Below are 19631 nucleotides of genomic sequence, written 5' to 3'. Positions count from 1 at the left end.
TTTCAGGCAGGCAAAAGCACTCAGGGTGTAATGTCAGGCCAGTGAGGGGTGTGACCTGTGAACACTTACAAGGGCCAGGTAGAGAGGGCTGGAGGGCCGCACGCCCTCCTCCACCCAGGCCTGAGTTTCTGCCACCACCAGGCTTAAACACTAAGACACCTGCAGCACATGCAGCCAGGTATTTCTTAGAGATGCCTCATCTACTGAGGTCTGTACATCTTAGGAACAGTCGACAACAGACTGAAGGACAATAGCATATCCCAAAATATATCTTTAACTGAAGATGAAGTACACACTTGGCTTTTAAATCAGAGGAAGGGAGGGTTGGTGCACAATCAGCTGAAACGGCAGGCAGAGAACAGACATCGCTCATATATAGGAAAGCAAGAGGCAGCTGGTATGACCTGTAACTAACGCTTGCCAGAAGCACAGGGACTTTATAAGAATGTCCCCATTTTTCAGCTGTGAAATGCTGTAGGGCATGGGCATCTCTCTTGATGGGGATTTCTTTTAGGGGGGGGAGGAAGGTGTGCCTCTCGCTGTGCTTACGGAACCTGCTGCACCCTCATGATGTTGGTATAACCTGCTCCAGGCCGCCAGCCTGTAACCACGATGACCAAGTCCTCGGACCGCAGGAAACCTCGCACCCGGCCTGGGATGGGAGAGGGGAAGACGGGATCAGGAAAGGGAAGAAGGGTAAGGGTAAGGAGATCCAGAAGTTCCATTGTGAAACTGTGAGGGCAGTCATCCCCTTCCAGATCATGTGAGTGCTGGGTGTTCCTGTGAGACAGAGCTCTGTGTGTGTGTGTGTGTGTGTGTTGTTTTTCTACCCAAGGGTTCCACATTCTAGGGGAGAGGGGCAGGGGTGATCTAGCAGGGTTGCTGTCTTGTGGTGGCTGGATGCGGAGGAGCTGGGGAACCCCCAATGGAACCCCCAGGGGAAGAAGGCTCAGAGCCAGGGGATTGGTGGTGGGATGGCGGTGACTGGTCAGAGGGAGCAGGCTGGGAGGAGGAGGTGTGGGAAGCTGAAGAGGTAACAAGGTTTAGTGAGCAGGAAGAGGCTGCGGCAGAGAGCAGTTCGGCATCAGAGGCAGAAGTGGAGGCTGGAGAGGAGGGGGTGGTCAGGCTGCTGAAGAAGCCAGGGGGTCTCCCCCTCCTGCTGCCCCCAACTCCCTTTCTGCCTGGTCTCGCAGAACCCACAGAGAAATGAAGAGGGTGGAGGAAAGAGAGACAAGACATTGGAGTCTTAGGCTGCTGGGGAAGGAACTGGGAGAGGGGGAGTCTTAGGGAGCAGTGGGCAGGCGGGGACCTTCAGTCCTCGCAACTGCCTCATTGGGGCAAGATCTACCGGGATGTGTTGCTGTGACCACCAGGCCTGCACTTTTTCTTTGAATAAAGAGTTGACTTCACTGACACCAGGTGTTTCATTACTGAGCTACTCCTGACTCCGGCACCTGACAGTCTCATTGCATACTGGTGGTGGGAGAAGAATGGAATGGAAAGTGGGTGGGTTTGCCCATTGCAGGATTCCACAGCACTGTGTGTGTGTGTGTGCGCGCGCATGCCACCCTCTCTCTCTGCCACTGTCCAAAGGCCCCCTGACATCAGTGGCGAAGGAAGCCGCTTGGCCACCCGGAGCGGCAAACCCGGGGGCACCCAGGGGCAGGGTGTCGCTCTGTAGCATGCATGCACAGCGTCGCTACATACGGCGCATGCGTCGCTACGTAGCAACGCTGCGCATGCGCGCTACGGAGCGGCGGCGGCATACTGTGAGCAAGCCGCTCAGTGGCTTGCTCGCAAACCTGCTCGGCGTGCGCTTTGCTTTTTCCGGCCGAGCCGAAAAAAGCAAAGCGTGCGCCAAGCGGGTTAGCCGTCAGCGCGCACTTTGCTGCTTCCTGCTTCTTCCGGCTGCGGCCTGCCCCTCGCCTCCGCCCGCAGCCGGGAGAAGCAGGAAGTAGCAAAGCACGCACCGAGCATGTTTGTGAACTCCACCGCCGAGCGTGGCTTTTTACCAGGCAGCGGGGCTCGGCTTGGGCGTCGGGGGGGGGCGCCCAGAGTGTCACCCCCACTAGGGTGGCACCCGGGACACACTGCCCCCAACACACACCCCTTGCTCCCTCCCTGCCTGACATTAGGCTGGGGGCTGTATTGAGGCCACAGATTTCCCACCGCTTCCTGATGGAGCTGTCCTCCCGAACACACCCTTCTTGCATAAGCAAGGGGTGAGTTAGGGCCGCTGCCTTTCGCCGAGGCCCTCGAACAGCGGCATGCATGAGAAGCTGCCATTAAACAGGCGCCCCATTTCCCGGCGAGCAGATGCAGCGTCGAGAGGGGCTTGCACCATTTGGATATCTGCCTGCGTCAGAACAGGTAAAAGGCTCAGGAGCCCTGCCAGGGAGAAGAAAAGATGGCAGGTCCTCGGGCAGGATGGGGTGCTGCGGACTCACCGATCTCGATGCCAAACTGCACTCGGCGATCCACATCGTCCGCCCACACCTCCTGGGGGGGCCCACGCCACAGGACTGGGAAGATACCGCGGCTGAGGTGGGCCTGGCGGGCGACCTGCTCACTGCGGGTCACGGCGATGATGAGGGCCCGGGGACGGTAGCGGGACAGCAGCCGAGCAGACCTGAGTTGAGGAAGGGAGCGAGCGGAAGGGTGAGGCACCAAATCTGGTAGTAGTCACGGTGCAGACTCCTTATATCTGACATTACCAACATTCTGGGTTCCTGAGTGGTCTTTACAGTTAAATGCTTCTACGGCCAGCTACCTTCTTCAGCCTGAGGGCCACGTTGCCTTCTGGATGACTTTTCAAGGGCCACCTATCATTCGTCCCTACCTGAAGGTCCAGCACCAAGGGCCTTCTGGCGGTTCCCTCACTGCGAGAAGTGAGGTTACAGGGAACCAGGCAGAAGGGGCCTTCTCAGTAGTGCAACGTCCTCCCGTCAGATGTCAAAGAAATAAAAAGCTATACGACTTCGAGAAGACATCTGAAGGCAGCCCTTCTTCAGGAAGATTTTAATGTCTGATGTTTTATTACGTTTTTATATTTTGCCGGAAGCCACCCAAAGTGGCTGGGGTAACCCAGTCAAGATGGGTGGCATGTAAAATCATTATTATTATTATTATTATTATTATTATTATTATTATTATTATTATTATTAGGCCAGGGCAGAGGCGGAAATGGGTGGAACAACAGGTGTGAGCTTTATTCAGAGTGGTTTAACCATCAGTCCCTCTTCACTGCGAACTCTGGAAATTGCAGCTCTGTGAAGGGGCTGGGGGGTCTCCTAACAATTCTCAGCACTCTTCAAGTACAGCTCCCAGAATCCTCTGGGGGAAGCAATGACTGTTTAAATTTATGGTGTGAATGTGCCATAAGTCCTATACAGAGCAGACCCATTTAAATTAATGGATCTATGTTAGCCATGTCTATTAACTTCAGTAGGACTGCTCAGAGAAGGAAGACCAGGGCTGGATCTACACGGACCTGTTTAACGTTATTAGAACGGTATTAGATATATCGTTCTGAAACGTCACAGGGCAGGCTTGTAAAATAAGGCGTTTCTTACCTCCGTCAAAACACACTTTCCCTACAGCTAGTTGCTGGTTGTTCTGCAGCATCCTTGGGGGGGTCACATTTTAATAACATAATTATGAATGTTAAAAGCAGAATGCCATGTGGCCACATGGTTATCAAAGCCATTCCTTAACCCTTCCTTAATGTTAAACACCATGAGTGTAGATCCTACCCAGGTCCCCATCTCTGCATTAAGGCGATGGGATCCGGGTTGTACAACTGGCTGCTTGACAGACAGCTTGGGGTCCCAGCCACTTCGCACATCCTCAAGTGCCCCCCCCCCACCTCACCTGCCGGATGTTGTGAGGACGATAATGGCAGCTGCGCAGCACTTGAAGGAAGCCTCCACAGCGCCGATGGCTGTCACTTCCGTGGGGTCCTGGCTCAGCGGGGTCAGGCGGCGCAGCTCTTGAAAGAGCTGCAGGTGATACATGGCGGCCTCAGCCTCTCGAGCAATCTGTGCAGGAGGAACATTGACATTAATGCTGTCCATCTGACCCAAGACAGAGCAGCATCTCAAGAGGAAGATATTCCCCATCACTCGCTCAAGAGGAAGATATCCCCCCCCAATCATACGTTTTGCAGCAATTTGCAATTTGTTTATTTTTCACAACCCACATGAAAATTCATCAGCATTCACAGGCACATTTTGTTGTGCAGTTTTGACTAATGCACACCTTTCGGCTAGCCATTTCCCCATACCTAATGCAATCTTGTATGTTATTTTCCTGAGTCTCTCCCCTCTGGTGCACACCTCCCACTAAATCATGCATTTTTGTAAACACTGCCTGGGGGAGAGAACCGCATCATGAAATTCGGAGAAATGTGAATTGCCAAGGATGTCTGTGTATCTGGTCTGCATACTGTTATCAAAAGGTACAGGTTTAGTCAATTCGGCTTTAAATGCAGACTGTACCAAACTGCTCCCTTGTCCCTATTCACTACCTTTGAAAACTGGAGATGCCAGAACTTGATCTTGGGACCTTTGGCAGACCAAATGCAGAGCAGGTGATCTACCCTTTCAGCTATTGCCCCATAGTAAACATTGGGTAACTTCCTTGCAAGGTTTATGAAACTTCCCACATAACTTCCTTGCAAGGTTTATGAAAACAAAGAAGGATGAACACTCAATGTTCATCCTTCAGCTTTGAGCTGCCTTAGGCACATTATTATTATTATTATTATTATTATTATTATTACCGGTATTATTATTATTATTAGTATTTTGCAGATACAGTGGTACCTCTGGTTGCAAACACAATCCGTTCCGGGGTGCCATTTGCAGCCCGAAAAGTCTGCAACCAGAGCAGCACTTTTGCACATGTGCAAAGTGCGATGAAGCACTTCTGTGCATGTGCGAACAGTGCAGAACGCTTCTGCGCATGTGCGCGGGGCGAAACCCGGAAGTAAACACAACATGAAGCATTCGCAAGAAGAGGTATGGCTGTATAACCAAGAAAAAGTAAGCAACACCAGCTTATCTTAACATTCTGAATCATCTACCAGTCCACACATGCACATAACTACATTCAGGCAACGGCCGATCGGCGTGCATCCGATTGATGACTAAACATGCACACGCACATCGCAGAGATCCGGAAGTGGGCAGAAAAGAGGGCAGAACGGGATGGAATGGATTTATGCATGCTCCACCGTTATGCGTGATGACCCAGAACACAACCCCCATAAATTTGCATTCCATCAGTCCGCACAGATAATCCAAACAAGACTGACGATTATAAGACATAAGTTCAAATGTGGAAAGGGCAGCAGTTGATTCAGACCACAGAGTAATGGATGGGGGGGGGGTGTTTATCCTCCCAAGTTTAAGTATAAGGGTATCACAGAGCAGGGCCGGGCTGGCTGGCTGGAACCCTGAACAGGAGCACACTCCACACAGGTCCCTGAACGCCCTCCCATCACAGGTCAAGGAAATAAACAACTACCTGACATTCAGAAAAAACCTGAAGGCAGCCCTTTTTAGGGAAGTTTTTAATGTGTGATATTTTTGTATTTGATTTCTGTTGGAAGCCGCCCAGAGTGGCTGGGGAAATCCAGCCAGATGGGCGGGGTACAAATAATAAATATTATTATTATTATTACTGCAATATTTTGTTGCAGATCTTGCTTGTCACAACCACTAATTCTTAGTAGATTCTGGTATTGTTTATCGTTCTGTCATGCTCCCAGCCAGCCAGCCATATATATATATATATATGGGGAGAGGTAATTGAAAGGAAGAACTGGATGCATACCGCATGCTGCATCCGCACAGCTTCCACAGGATACGCCCCCTTGGCGGTTTCCCCAGACAGCATGATGCAGTCAGCTCCATCCAAGACTGCATTGGCCACATCGCTGGTCTCGGCCCTCGTGGGGCGGGGCTTCTTGATCATGCTCTCCAGCATCTGCCAGAGAGAGAGGAAGGAGACTGTAAGTGTGCAGCATCGCTGTGTCTGACGCACGCACCGTGCGTTGTGCGTCAGACGCAGCACACGTGCGCAATGCATACAATGCACTGCGCACGCGTGATACGCCACAGCGGCGGCGCTGGGTGACCCCCGAACGGGCCGTGGGGCAGAGAGGCAGGCCGCCAAGCAGGTTTGCAAGCAGGCTGCGGGGCGAGGCCACTCCGCCCCACGGCCTGTCCGGGACCCCCCGGCGGAGCAGGGGCGGGGCTGGCCCAAGTGTCACCGCCCCCCTCCCCTGGAACCCGGGGCAGACCGCCCCCTACGCCCCCTTCGCTCCACCCCTGGTGAGGGAGCTGATTTGGACATGGAGACCCCATGTTCAGAAGCAGTCTACCCCCTGTTCCCCTGCTTTCAGCAGCTCACCTGAGTGGCGCATATCACAGGCTTCCCTGCACGGTTACATCGCCCAATCATCATCTTTTGAGCCAGGAAAACCTTCTCGCCGGGGATCTCAATGCCCAGGTCTCCACGCGCCACCATGATGCCATCACTGGCTTCCAGGATCTCATCAAACCTGCCAGGAAGCAAGAGAGGTTGCAATGAGGCCAAATACAAGCGATAGCAGGGGTTATATAAGGAGGGCTATCCCGCATGAAGAAATCTAGCTTCTTTCATAGTTGCACCATCAAGTGATATATGTAGCTCCTGAATATTCAGATTCAGACCGCTGGGGGGATGTTTTATGCCAGAGTGTTTTATTCCAGCCCCCCCATCACCCCCTCCCCATTAAAAAAAATGCTTGCAGGTGCTGCATGCCTAGGTGCTCAAGGTTTTCTACAAAGTCATGAGGACTAGGAACGTGCTCCCTTTTTGTAAAGCGAAAGCTGCTAATTCACAGGATGGCAGATGCGATACCAGATAGCAAACCTTTGTGTTGGTTTGATTGACTTATAGATCTGTAGAAAGGAATATAAACCCACATCGTTATTTTAAAACCCCGATAATAAGGAAGGGCAATGAGGATACTTCACCTCTGAACAAAAAAGTCCCATGTGATATGTATTTTTAAAGTGAACATTGATCCAAGAAAGCAGGTTAATCTCCTCTTCTCCCGACATACCACAGACGGCTTTATTCTGCTAGCCTAAAATACGCTGGAAACTGGCTTGGGGCAGAAATCTAACCCATGAGACTGTCTATGGCTGGGGTGTGGAGCCCCTTTTGGCCCAAGGGCCACATTCCTTTCCAGGTGTTCTTATGGGGGCCACATTCCAATGATGGGCAGGGCCAAAAGCAAAACTGGGCGGAGCAATAAATGTTTATTCTATTTTCTATCCAGGCAAGCAAGAAACAGTATCACAAGGGCACTTTCCAGCCAGGCAAAATCACCCAAGAAGGGACGACACAGCAGGGCACGTGAGGGGTTGTGGCCTGGGGAGAGTCTTAAGGCCCAGATACAGAGGCCTGGAGGGCTGCATCTCCAGTCTACGGGGCCAGAAAAAAACATAGAAGCTGGAAATTACTTTTTGACTCCCTCGTGGTTTTCGATCTTGCTGATGATCTTGATGTTGCGGCCCTGCTCTCCCAGAACATTCCGGATGGCAGCCACGTCGCTGGCCTTGCGGATGAAGGAGGCGAAAACGATGTCGATGCCCTGCTCCAGGCCAAACTGCAGGTCCTGGATGTCCCGCTTGGAGACCGCCGGCAGGTCCACCTCGGCCCCCGGCAGATTCACCCCCTTGTGGCTGCACAAGATCCCACCATTCTCCACCTCCGTGACGCAGCCATTGGGGCCTGTGAGATGGGGTCAGACAAAGCATGGGAAGGAAAAGTCTTATACCAGGACTGAATAAATCACTCAATCTCTGTATCATGATGAATAACCAGTAGTCCAAAAGAAACTCGGTACAAAGACCTACATTGGATCCCAGTACATTTCCGAGCACAATTCAAAGTGTTGGTGCTGACTTTTAAAGCCCTAAACAGCCTCGGCCCGGTATACCTGAAGGAGCGTCTCCATCCCCATTGTTCTGCCCGGACACTGAGGTCCAGCTACGAGGGCCTTCTGGCGGTTCCTCACTGCGAGAAGTGAGGTTGCAGGGAACCTGGTGGAGGGCCTTCTCAGTAGTGGCGCCCGCCCTGTGGAACACCCTCCCATCAGATGTCAAGGAAATAAACAACTATCTGGCATTTAGAAGAGACATCTGAATGTAGCTCCATTTAGGGAAGTTTCTAATGTTTGATGTTTTATTGTGTTTTTAATATCCTGTTGGAAGTCGCCCAGAGCAGCTGGGGAGGCACGGCCAGATGGAAGGAATATAAGTAATATATTATTATTATTATTATTATTATTGATTTTTAAAACAATGCTGAACAGAGAACCATAACACACTTCCTTGTTCTGTTGGCCCCAAAAATGGAGGTTTTGCCAATGTATCGAAATTCCCCCTGTTTGAATTCCGGACATTACGGGGAAACTCCGGAAGTATGGCAACCCTAACTTAATGCGACCACCTCACTTGGAGTTTCTGGGAACAAGGATCCGTTGCCCAGTAGCCACTATTCCCAAAGGCCTTATCAGGGAGGGTGCTGTCCAGGGTGCTGAATTAGCAGAAGCAGCCAGCAGAGACAGGTGCCACTGCACACCTGGCCTCCTGGGAAGGAGAGAGGCGAGAAGGGAAGCACCGCGCAGGTGCATCTAGAGAGCAAACCCAATGCTCCCAACAGTGCAATGCTGGTAAGCAGCCGTGATGCTGCTGTTGGGAGGCCAGGTACTGATCCCCACCAAACCCCCTTGTCAGGGCGTGGCTGGATGAGGGGGTGGAAGCTGCCTGACCAAGAGCCCCTCCCCCCCCCCCGGGAAAGCAGGAAAGCACAGAAGGAAATGATTTGGATCCTGGTGGTGGGAAACCTGCCACACCCCAGAGCAGCGGAAGAGCTGGGAAGTACTGGAGACTGGGAGCTTGGAGGAGGATGAAGAGGAGGAGACAGGGAGGTTCCCCAGCAGGGCAGAGATGGGACTCAGACTCGGCCGCTCCACCACTGAGCCACCCTGACAGCTTCTCTGCGTGCCACATACACCTGGACAACACCATTACTGGCCCCAACAACATCAAACATACCATCTCAGGACTATTCAATTGCTCAGCTTCTAACATTGTGTATGCCATCAAATGCCAGAAATTGACTGGAAAGTTGCTGAATTGCAACTCATTACCAAACTTAAAACCATGGAGAGACCTGGTCTGAACAAAGACATTGGATTCTTATCTCATTATACATGACAAAGCTATTTTTAGCCATCTCACCCCTTGCTTTTTCCTGTAAGACCAATTGCAGTCGTTAAGTCGTCAACAGGTTTTCCACACCTATCAGCCGATCACCCATTCCCACCACCCTTCTGAGTCATACCCCTCCCCACTCTCTCACTATATATAAGGGTCTGGTGACTTCTGTTTCAGTATATCTGAAGAAGTGTGCATGCACACAAAAGCTCATACCAAGAACAAACTTAGGTGCTAGTGGAAGGAATTTTTTTATTTTTTATTTTGTTTTAGCTTCTCTGCTGACAGCCTGCAAGCCCCCACTCCCAGAACAAGGCATCTATTGCACTTTACAGAGCAGAGAGCCAGGCAGAAACAGAGAGGGTCCCTTGGGGCTTGCCGTAGACAGAGGGGAGGGGGGCCTGACACAGAGGGATTAGGAGTGGAGTGGGAGTTGCAAGCCAATCCGGTCAACTACTTCATCTACACAGCGGCAACCCTTAGGAGTCTCTGTGTGCTCTCTGTTCTGCTTGCTTCATAAAGAAACAAACTGTAAGTTAGCCAGTGTTTACTGTCTTTCTCTGATCTGCAAATGCCCTGTTCTCCTTGGTGGCTTCCTGACACCACTGGCCGCTCCTGGATAGGAGGTGCCAGGCTGAGGCATGAGAAAGGAGACCACCCACCTCAGCAGCAGGAGGCGAAAGGGTGGGCTTCCAACCCGCGGAAAGGGAAGAAGGGTACGTACGGATTTCCTTGACCAGCAAGGAGATGAGGCCATCGTCAATGAAGATCCGTCCTCCGACTTTGATGACTTTGGGCAAGTTGACGTAATCCACCCAGACGGTGTGCTGGTCGCAACACTCCTGGAAGGCTGGGTCTGTCGTAACCGTCACCCACGATCCTTTCACCAGTTCCACTTCTTGGTCCACGCCCTGCAGGAGGAGGCCACACAACGGCCATGCCCACGTGAGCAGTTATTTCTTAAGAACAAAGGGAACACTACAACAACTACTACTACGAAACTATTGATTAGGGCTGCAATTGTTAAATGTCGGAAAGAGCTGGTTTTGCTCTGCTGTTAGGGTGCTCCAGGGTTTCAGGCAGGGAACACTCCCAGCCCTGCCCGGAATCATTCAGGATTGAACCTGGGGCCTTCTGCATGCAGAGCAGACTGGCAGGGACTGGCTGGATGAGTAGTGGGTGCCGCCCACCCAAGAGCCCCCCAGGGAGGACATAGAAGTTTTAGACCCTGGGTCATGGTGGTGGGCAGTGGCAGAGCTTCATGCACCGGGGGGGGGGGGCAGAGAGCAGGCGTAGGCGTGGCAGGCGCACATCCCAGGGGTGTAGCACGTCACCTGCAGGGGCGTGGCGTGCATCCTGGGGGCATGGCACACCACCTGTGAGGCACCCCACCGGGATTGCGCTACCGGGGGCAATGCGCTCCCCCTCCCCCCTCTTCCTCCGCCAGTGGTGGCGGGACACTGGAGAGCAGTATGGGGAAGGGACAAGCTGGGAGGTGCTAGAAGCGGGAGGTTTGAGAGATTAATGGGGGTCAGGAGGAGGAGGCCCTTCCGGGACAGAGCTGGAGGCTGAGAGTCTCAATGTGAGTGCAGACTCAGAGAGAGAGAGAGGAGTCAGAGGTTGCCCCTGCTACCCAGCAGCAGGGCAGTCTCAGTCCCGCTGGCTCACCTCCCTCTCTGACACCCCACCTGAGGAGGGTCCTGCACATTGCTGAGCAACAGGCCAGACAGGAACAGGAACACCCGCCTTGACTCAGCCTCCGTGTGCTTGGGAGGGATCCAGAGTGAGAGGCTAGAGGGGGAAGGGCAGGGCCAGTGGTCAGTTTCAGCAATGTCTCCAGCTAGATGAAATGAGCCAGATGTACTCTGCTGTCTTGTTACTTTCTGTGAATAAGAGCTACTGTATTTTTCGCTCCATAAGACGCACTTTTTTCCTCCTGAAATGTAAGGGGAAATATCTGTGCGTCTTATGGAGCGAATGGTGGTCCCTGGAGCCAAATTGCCCAGGGGCCAAAAGAGGATCATGCTTTTTATTTTACAAAGAGAAAAGGGGGTGTTGAAAGGCCCCCACTCAGCAGCTGATCAGCAAGAGATCGGGAGAGAGATAAGAGTCCCCGGCTCCCATTCAGCCCCGCCCTCTTCCCCAGGCCTCCATTGTTGAATGTGCTGCAGAGGGAGGTTGTTTGTTTCCCCAGCGACATGCGACTGGCTGATTAGATTATCTGTCTGGAAACTGTAGAAACGGTTCCCTTTCCTTTAGAAGCTGCAGAAATGTGAGTTGAACCCCATAAAAACGGGGCTTTTCCTCTTTGCTTTCCCCCCTTTGCAAAAAAAGCTGCAAAACTTTTAGCTTATCCTCAAAAAACCAGGGCTTTTAGAGGAGGAAAACCAGAAAAATATTTTTTCTTGTTTCCTCCTCTAAAAACGAGGTGCGCCCTATGGTCCGGTGTGCCCTATGGAGCAAAAAAATGTGGTAATTGCATCTTGTCCTCAGGTTCTTTCCTGCGCTGTGGATGGCCTGTGCTTGCCTGACAGCCCCTTGACGTATCTGCTGCAGTCCTTCCCATAAGAAATAGGAACATGGGGGAAGCTGCCTTATACCAGAATCAGGCCCTTGGTTGATCTGGCACAGTAGAAAGGCAACGGCTTCCAGGGTTTCGGGCAGAGACATTCTCTTGAACCTTCTGTATGCAAAGCGGATGCTCTAACCACTGAGCCCTTCTGAGGACATGTGTCACCCTTTCATTCTTCCACAGTAGGAAATGCCTCTTCCAAGATGGTGTCTGCCACTGCATTTACCTCCACCGTAAGGAAGATTGCCTTCCAAAACATTTTAGCCGCAAGGAAGTGCACAGAAGATTTCACTAGCCTGTTATAAACAGGACAACCGACTGGCAAACATGTATTTCACGGGGCAACTACCCAAATATTGAACCACTCATTCCCAATCTTACCCCTTTGACCACACCGGTGCGGATCTCTGGGCCTTTGGTATCCAGGGCAATGGCCACCGGTCGGTAGAAGAGCGGGTTGGAGGCAAAACTCTCCGTTGCTTTCCGGATATTCACAATGGATCCTGCATGGTACTGAAAGAGAACACAATGGTGGTGTTGGTGGGGGAGTCATTGGATCCTTTCCTCATTCACTGAAGAAGGAGAAATCTGACTTCAGAGTCGTGGCACCCAACCCCTGAGCACAGAGCCCAAGGTGTAGAGACGGATGCGGAGCTGAATCTGAGTCAGGGCTCAGAGCTGGAGCGGAGGGGGGCCAAGAGGCAAAGATGGGTCAGGCTGGTGAAGAAACACAGGTGTCTCCCCCTACTTCTGCCACAAACTTCCCTCTCCACCTGTTTCCCAGAACCAGAAGAGGCGTGAAAAGGGAGACTTTGGCTTTTCACAGGCACAGTCTCCAATTGCTTGGGAAAAACTCTGGAGAGGAGGGGCCTTAGGCAGCTGTGGGAATGCAGGGGGGGGTTAGTCTCAGCAACTGCTGCATGGGGGCAAGACCTGCCAGGGATGAGCTGCTGCACTCATTAGGCCTGACACTCCTGTACGGATCCTGTTTTTGCTAATAAAGAGTTAACTCCAACTAGCTCGGTGTGATTTACTGCTGGTTCGCTCCTGGAGGCCGGGGCCTAAAACGCCTCAGTCCACATCCTAGATTTGTTGGCGCAAGTGGCTCAATTCAGAGCTGTCCATTGGTCCAGGAACCTTCAACTTTCCCCGGGGGATCCAGCATCGGACCAGGACATGACACCCCACCTCTTGGGGGAAGGAAATGGTTTACTCTCGTCCCCACCCACTTGATACCTCGTGAGAGCCGTGCGAAAAGTTCAGCCGTGCAATGTTCATTCCAGCCTTGATCATCTCACGGAGCATTTCCACCGAGCGGGAAGCAGGGCCTGAAAGAGGAGATGGGGAGCATTGGGTCACTGGGACAAAGAACCGTATTGGCGCATCCTCCCTCAGCTCCTGCACCCAGTGTCACCGAGCCAGTGGCTACGTCCTGCCAAATGACCCAACTCAGTCTTTAACAGGAATCATTCATTTTCCCCAAACGCCTCAGGGGAAGTGGGGTTGCTATGTGTGCACATAAGTACAAAGGGACCACCTTTCTGGCTGAATATCCTGTTTCCGACAGTGGTCAGCCCCAGATGGTGCCAGGAAGCTCACAGGCAAGCCATGAACCCTGTTTCCCTTTCTCCAATAACTGGCATTCTCTGATTCGCTGCCTCTAGCTATGGACTTTCCATTTTGCCGTGCTGGTTAACTTTCCTCTTCTGCCTCCTCTTCTACCATCAATTGGTCCGGTTTTTCGCTTAGAGCACCGCTACAGTTTGTGGCAGTAAATTCCAGGAGTTAGAGGTGTGTTGTGTGCGGAGGTACCTATTTTTGGTCACAAGGAATCTTGCCTCCCTCCCTTTAAATGAAAAACATAAGAGCGTAATTTAAGAAAATAAGAGCCTGTTGGAAGAGGCCAGAGAGCCATCTCGTCCAGCATCCTGTTCTCACAGTGGCCAACCAGATCCTTGTGGGAAACCTGCAAGCGGGATTCGAACACAAGACCACTCTCCCCTCCTGCAGTGTCTAGCAAGTACCGTGTTTCTCATAAAATAAGACATGCCTATAAAATAAGTCATGGCAGGATTTTTAAACGTTGAGAAATATAAGCCATACACCAAAAATAAGCCGTAGAGATACCTGTAGGCACAGTTCCGGTTGGCTCCCGGAAGTGGATGCTGCCGCTGCTGCAAACCCCTCCAAAACGCTCAGCAACACATGCTGCGTGAAGCCCTGAGCCATCGGAGCTCGGCAAAAGCAGGAACAACGTGCCGCTTTCAGCCCCAAGCCAGCGGGGCCCAGGAGCAGCAGGAAAAGCGCTCCACATCGAGCCCCAAGCCAGCGGGACCCGACAGCAGCAGGAGCGACTTGCAACGTGGAGTCCCAAGCCGGCAGCAGCAGGAGGAACGCTCTGCTTTCAGCCCTTAGCCAGCGGGACCCAGGAGCAGCAGCAGCAACACCCGGGAGCCAGGGATTTGCATAGGTATTGTGTTTTGTTTGCTTGCTTTTGTTTCAAAGGCTTTCCCTGAAAGGCTAAATGGAAGAGCTGGCAGAACCATTAAGAAAATCCTTTGCTGCCTCACACTGCATAATGGTACAGCTGGCCCTGGGATTCCTTGAATGAAAAGGGGGATATTGTGTTGGAAGTTTAGCTTTTAACCTTCAGGCTGACTTGTGAAGCCCAGTTGCAATTGCATGCAATTGCTTCAACCTCCAGGGTACCGATATTTTTGCTTGATGCAAGCTGTAACTGTATGCAATTGCTTTAATCACCAGGGTACTTTTGCTTGGTGCAAAAGTAATATTTATGCATGGTTGATGCAAGCTGTAACTGCATGCAATTGCTTTAATCACCAGCGTACTTTTGCTTGGTGCAAAAGTAATATTTATGCATGGTTGATGCAAGCTGTAATTGCATGCATGAAAGTAAAATTCTGTGTGAATAAATGTAGTTTGCTGTACCATGCCAATGCTTACCAGTAAAAAAAAAAATAAGACATCCCCTGAAAATAAGCCATGGTGTGTTTTTTTGAGGAAAAATAAATATAAGACGGTGTCTTATTTTCTGAGAAACACGGTAGTATTCAGAAGCATTAAGGAGAACGCAGAGCATAGGCATCATCATGGCTAGCAGCCATTGCTATCTGTCTGTCTGTCTGTCTGTCTATGTATCTATCATCTTCTATCTATCTCTTCTGCATCAAAATAACACACCTTTTGCAACAATAAACAATCAGCTCTAAACTCTGATAAATTCAACGCACACACCTATTTCTCATCCCTCCATCCTACCGTTTCCTATTTCGGAAAAGTGTTTCTAAATTTGTTAATCCCAGGGAGGGATGATTCCTTATGCAGCAGACCAAACCTGACACTAAATACAGTGGAACTTCGGTTTTCGATCGTCTCAGAAGTCGAACGCTTCGGCTTTCGAACGCTGAAAACCCGGAAGTAACTGCTTCAGTTTTCAAACGATTTTTTGAAGCCGAACGTGCCACGCAGCCCCTGTTTGGAGTTTCCCTATTGTACTGAGGCTTCCGTACTGAGTTTTTCGGTTTTCGAACGTTTCCGAAGTCGAACGGTCTTCCAGAACGGATTGCGTTCGAAAACCGAGGTTCCGCTGTACTATGGAAATTTTACTGAGCTTGTGAGATTTCAACAGGCCTGGCCCATGTACCCACAATCCTATATCCACAATTCGCTAGAAATCACTAGATTCCCTGCAGCGCTTCCGCAGGGTGGGCGAGAGAAGCACGTGAGCCTCAGCTAAGGAGCGGTACTACCATACCAATGGTGCAGACGATTCCTGTGCTTCGGGCGGCGATGGGCTCCGAGTCGATGTCCAGCAGGCAGAGGTGTTCCAGGAAGGTGTCCGCCATGGAGGCCGGGAGCTGGTGCTTCTGGAAGAAAGCGGTGCCCAGCTCCTGGGTGAGGCTGGCCATGTCGTCTGGGAGAATTGAGATGTTACCTGGGGGGGTGGGGGAAGGAAGAAGCACTCCTGAATGCAAGCTCTGGACAGGAGGGAGGACGGACGCGTCACGGCAGCGTTTGCAGATCACGGCGCAGCCTCATGGTCAGAGCATGATGCCCTCTCCACACCCACCTCCGTTCCATCTGCTGGAGAGGCCCGGCCAGCAGCTCCCTTCTACCCATCCCTTCCTCCCCAGGCCTAGCTCAGACGCACCCTCCATCTTCGCACATCACCCTCTCAAAGCTTCCCGGCTTCGCCCTGGGCCCAGGTAGACTCTGCCCCGACTGCCAGGCCTCCCCTCACCCAGCCACCCCACCCCTCTCCCTGGTTAAAGAGTTACCAGCTCGGTTCTAAGTCCACAATATCCGCTCGGTGGTTGGTGTACAAAGCCAGCAATCGCTCCCCATTATTATTGCTATTGTAATCAGGTTCCGGCGGACTGAGCTGACGAGACTGGTCGCGGGTCCAACAGTCAAGAAGGTGGTTTCTGTGCATGCTCTAGAGGGAACTGAGGCGCAGAGGGGGCTTGGCAGCCTGTGGTTCCTAGACAGTGCTATTTTTCCACAAAAAGGGGTGTCAGAACTCACCACAAACACCTCCCTCTTTCTCTCAGCCCACCTGAGAGGTGCTGGAACTGAGCTCTGGTGAGCTCCAGCTGGGGAAAAAAAGCCCTGCTCCTAGAAGCTGTCGGCATGCGACAGGAGCCACACCCCGGGAACGGCTTCGACTGGCCGGCTAAAACAGGTGAGGGGAGCCAATGGGTCTCAAACGCTCGGTGAGTTAGGGAAGGTGGGGCTCGTCAACCTGGGATAGGAGCCCACCTAGGAGAAGGAAAACTCTGATCCTAAACCTCTGCTGCCGTGTGGGATATCTTCGGGAAAAGAAAGGGCTCAGGAGTAAACCCTGCACAAATCTGGAGTGGAGTCCCTAAGACGGTTGGATGGCGCCTTGTACGTCTCCTTCCGGCAACTCCTGCAGCCAAGCTGGTGCCAAATGTATTGCTCTGCTTTCCTTTGGACCACATCAGCGATGCTAAAAAGGGGGGGGTCTTGTCATCTGGGCAGCCCAGGACCTCCATACACACTGCCATGCTTCCACTCCAGAGAGCAGGGCTCCCCAAACTAAGGCCCGGGGGCCGGATGCGGCCCAATTGCCTTCCAAATGCGGGCCGTGGACGGTCCAGGAATCAGCATGTTTTTACATGAGTGGAATGTGCCCTTTTGTTTAAAATGCATCTCTGGGTTATTTGTGGAGCATAGGAATTCATTCATTTATTTATTTTTTCAAAATATAGTCCGGCCCCCCACAAGGTCTGAGGGGCGTTGGACTGGCCCCCTACTGAAAAAGTTTGCTGAAGGGAGCTCTCTTCGGTGCTGCTATTGCAGAGGTTTGACTTCACCCTTGTAGAGGCACACTCCATTGTCTCTTGAGACAGATGGATACCAACAATAGCCTATTTTATTATTATTATGCGGTGCTTCCAGACTGCAGCTTATGTTGGGGGTGAGGTCAGCCGGCTTAATAAAAGGGAAGGCCCATGGCTCCGTGGTAGAGCATTTGCCTGGTGTGCAGAAGGTTCCAGGTTCAATCCCCCGCCTCTCCAGGTAGGGTTGGGGGAGATTCCCTGCCTGAAACCCTGGAGAGCTGCTGCCAGTCAGTCGGTGCAGACAGCTCTGAGCTAGATGGAGCCATACTTTGACTCAGCTTCCTGTTTTCCGTCATGTTTTCAATGCTGTTCAGTGCTCTCGCGCAACAAACCCATTCCTCCCACCCACCCCGTGAAAACCCCAACTCAAGACTTTTTGCGAGCGGTGAAAAAATAACAGCATACACTAATACAGTCGTACCGCGGAAGTCAAACGGAATCTGTTCCAGAAGTCTGTTCGACTTCCGAAACAAACATTCGGAAACCAAAGCGCAGCTTCTGATTAGCCGCAGAAGCCCCGTTGGACGTTTGGCTTCTGAAATAACGTTCGGAAACCAGAAAGCTCACTTCCAGTTTTGGATCGTTCGGGAGCAGGAATGTTCAAGTCCCAAGACGTTTTGGAGGGGGAGGAGGAGGAGGAGGAGGAGGAGGAGGAGGAGGAGGAGGAGGAGTTTGGATTTGATATCCCGCTTTATCACTACCCGAAGGAGTCTCAAAGCGGCTAACATTCTCCTTTCCCTTCCTCCCTCACAACAAACACTCTGTGAGGTGAGTGGGCTGAGAGACTTCAGAGAAGTGTGACTAGCCCAAGGTCACCCAGCAGCTGCATGTGGAAGAGCAGGGAATAGAACCCAGTTCCCCAGATTATGAGTCTACCGCTCTTAACCACTACACCACACTGGCTCTCACAAGATACAACTGTCCGGGCATTGCCCCACACGGTGCCAGGAAATAAATGAATGAATGAATGAATAAATAAATAAATAAATATCGGATTCTTTCAGAAAGTGCAAATTATGCAGATTTGCCTTTCGGTACAAATCAAATTCCCCGCCCAAAGCTCATGAAAGGGAAGCAAAGGGTGTGCTATCTCTCTTCACATTGCTGCATCTCTTCGCCACCAGGGAGTGAGAGAAATATCTGTGGGATTTTCCATCTACCTTCGCCAGCCTTGAGTTCTAGGGCATTGCATTTTAAAACCCGTGCCCGTTGCGTGAAAGGGGAGCCGCGATTTGCTCCCTGATGACTCAGGCACGAAACATCCCGGGCCCAGCCCTGAGCTGCTGTTGCTTTTTAAAAGGCCTAAACTGCCTTCTACGGATACAGATTGAACCTGGGGACCTTCTGCATCTTCAAATATTTCCAAATTTCTCAAGGGCTGTCACAGGGAAGAGGGAGCAAGCTTGTTTTCCCCTGCTCCTCCGGAGGTCAGGACTTGAACCAACTGCTTCAAGTTACAAGAAAGGAGATTCTGACAACGCATGGGGAGGGGGGGAACTTTCTGACTGTCAGAGCTGTTTGATCATGGAAAAGGTCTTCCTTGGCAGGTTGTGGACTCTCCTTCCTTGGAGGTTTCTAAGCAGCGGTTAGATGGCCATCTGTCCTGGATGCTTTAGCTAAGATTCCTGCATTGCAAGCGGTTCAACTCGATGATCCCCCAAGGTCCCTTCCAAATTCTACAATTCTACAATTCTCCCCCACTGAGTTATGGTCCTTCCCCGAAAAACAATGTAACATTCTTGCCCTTGCGGTTCTGAATTAAACAGGAACTCGGGAAGCCACGTTAGACGGGAGTCAGATAGTTGGTCTATCCAGCTCAGAATGAGCTACACTGATGGGCAGCGGCTGTCCAGAGTTTCAGTCGGGGGACAAATTCCAAGCCCTACCTGGAGGCGCTGGATATCTTTATGCAAAGTGGATGCTCTACCCCCACTGAGCTCCCCAAAAGTAGACTAGGCCTGGGGCAAACTCCTCTGGAGATAAGAGCATCTGCGCGGCACAATCCCTGCCTCCGGACAACACCCCTCCTGCAGGCCGACTGTGAGGACTCGGAAGGGCCGAGCAGCAAAGCAGGGCGGGGAGAGAAGTTGTATACCCACCCTCCTTGCCGTTTCCTATCTTCAGCTTTTTTTCTGGCCTCTGCTCCTCGCAGCTGCAGGGAGAACAAGGAAGAGAGGCTGCTTGGCTTGTGACGGCTTTAGGCCAACCCCTTCAAAGTGGGGAGGCTTCCAGCCCAGCAGCAGAACCGGCAGCCACACCCTGCTGGAGACTGCGCCAAACAACCAGGCCTCACATCCTTCCTGAAAGGCTGCTTTTTTTCTGGCCCCAGGGCTGGATCTCAAGATTCCTGGCTGCCCCACGACAGCGGCAGCAGTTGCAACAGTTCCTCCCACGTTTGCA

The 19631-nt window shown here is 51.8% G+C and overlaps 1 protein-coding gene across 2 annotated transcripts; it reads right to left on the bottom strand.

Moving 5' to 3' along the window:
* Positions 1 to 513: 513 nt before the first annotated feature.
* Positions 514 to 19370, bottom strand: PKLR (pyruvate kinase L/R). Of its 2 annotated transcripts, XM_033174893.1 has the most exons (11): positions 19331 to 19370; positions 15623 to 15802; positions 13084 to 13175; positions 12229 to 12360; positions 10000 to 10186; positions 7515 to 7785; positions 6415 to 6565; positions 5836 to 5988; positions 3871 to 4037; positions 2448 to 2629; positions 546 to 652 (listed from the first exon to the last, which is right to left on the bottom strand). In XM_033174893.1, the coding sequence occupies exons 2-11, from the start codon at positions 15774 to 15776 to the stop codon at positions 546 to 548; spliced, it is 1596 nt and encodes a 531-aa protein (XP_033030784.1). In that variant the 5' UTR covers positions 15777 to 15802; positions 19331 to 19370. The 2 variants fall into 2 exon arrangements, with proteins under 2 accessions (XP_033030783.1, XP_033030784.1); XM_033174892.1 differs by lacking the exon at positions 19331 to 19370 and having other exon boundaries at positions 514 to 652; positions 15623 to 15776.
* Positions 19371 to 19631: the final 261 nt, after the last annotated feature.

This window comes from Lacerta agilis, chromosome 17, assembly GCF_009819535.1.
Source record: "Lacerta agilis isolate rLacAgi1 chromosome 17, rLacAgi1.pri, whole genome shotgun sequence".
In the NCBI taxonomy this organism is placed as follows: domain Eukaryota; kingdom Metazoa; phylum Chordata; class Lepidosauria; order Squamata; family Lacertidae; genus Lacerta; species Lacerta agilis.
The sequence above is the reverse complement of the archived record's forward strand: the minus strand, read 5'-3'. Positions and strand labels throughout refer to the sequence as shown.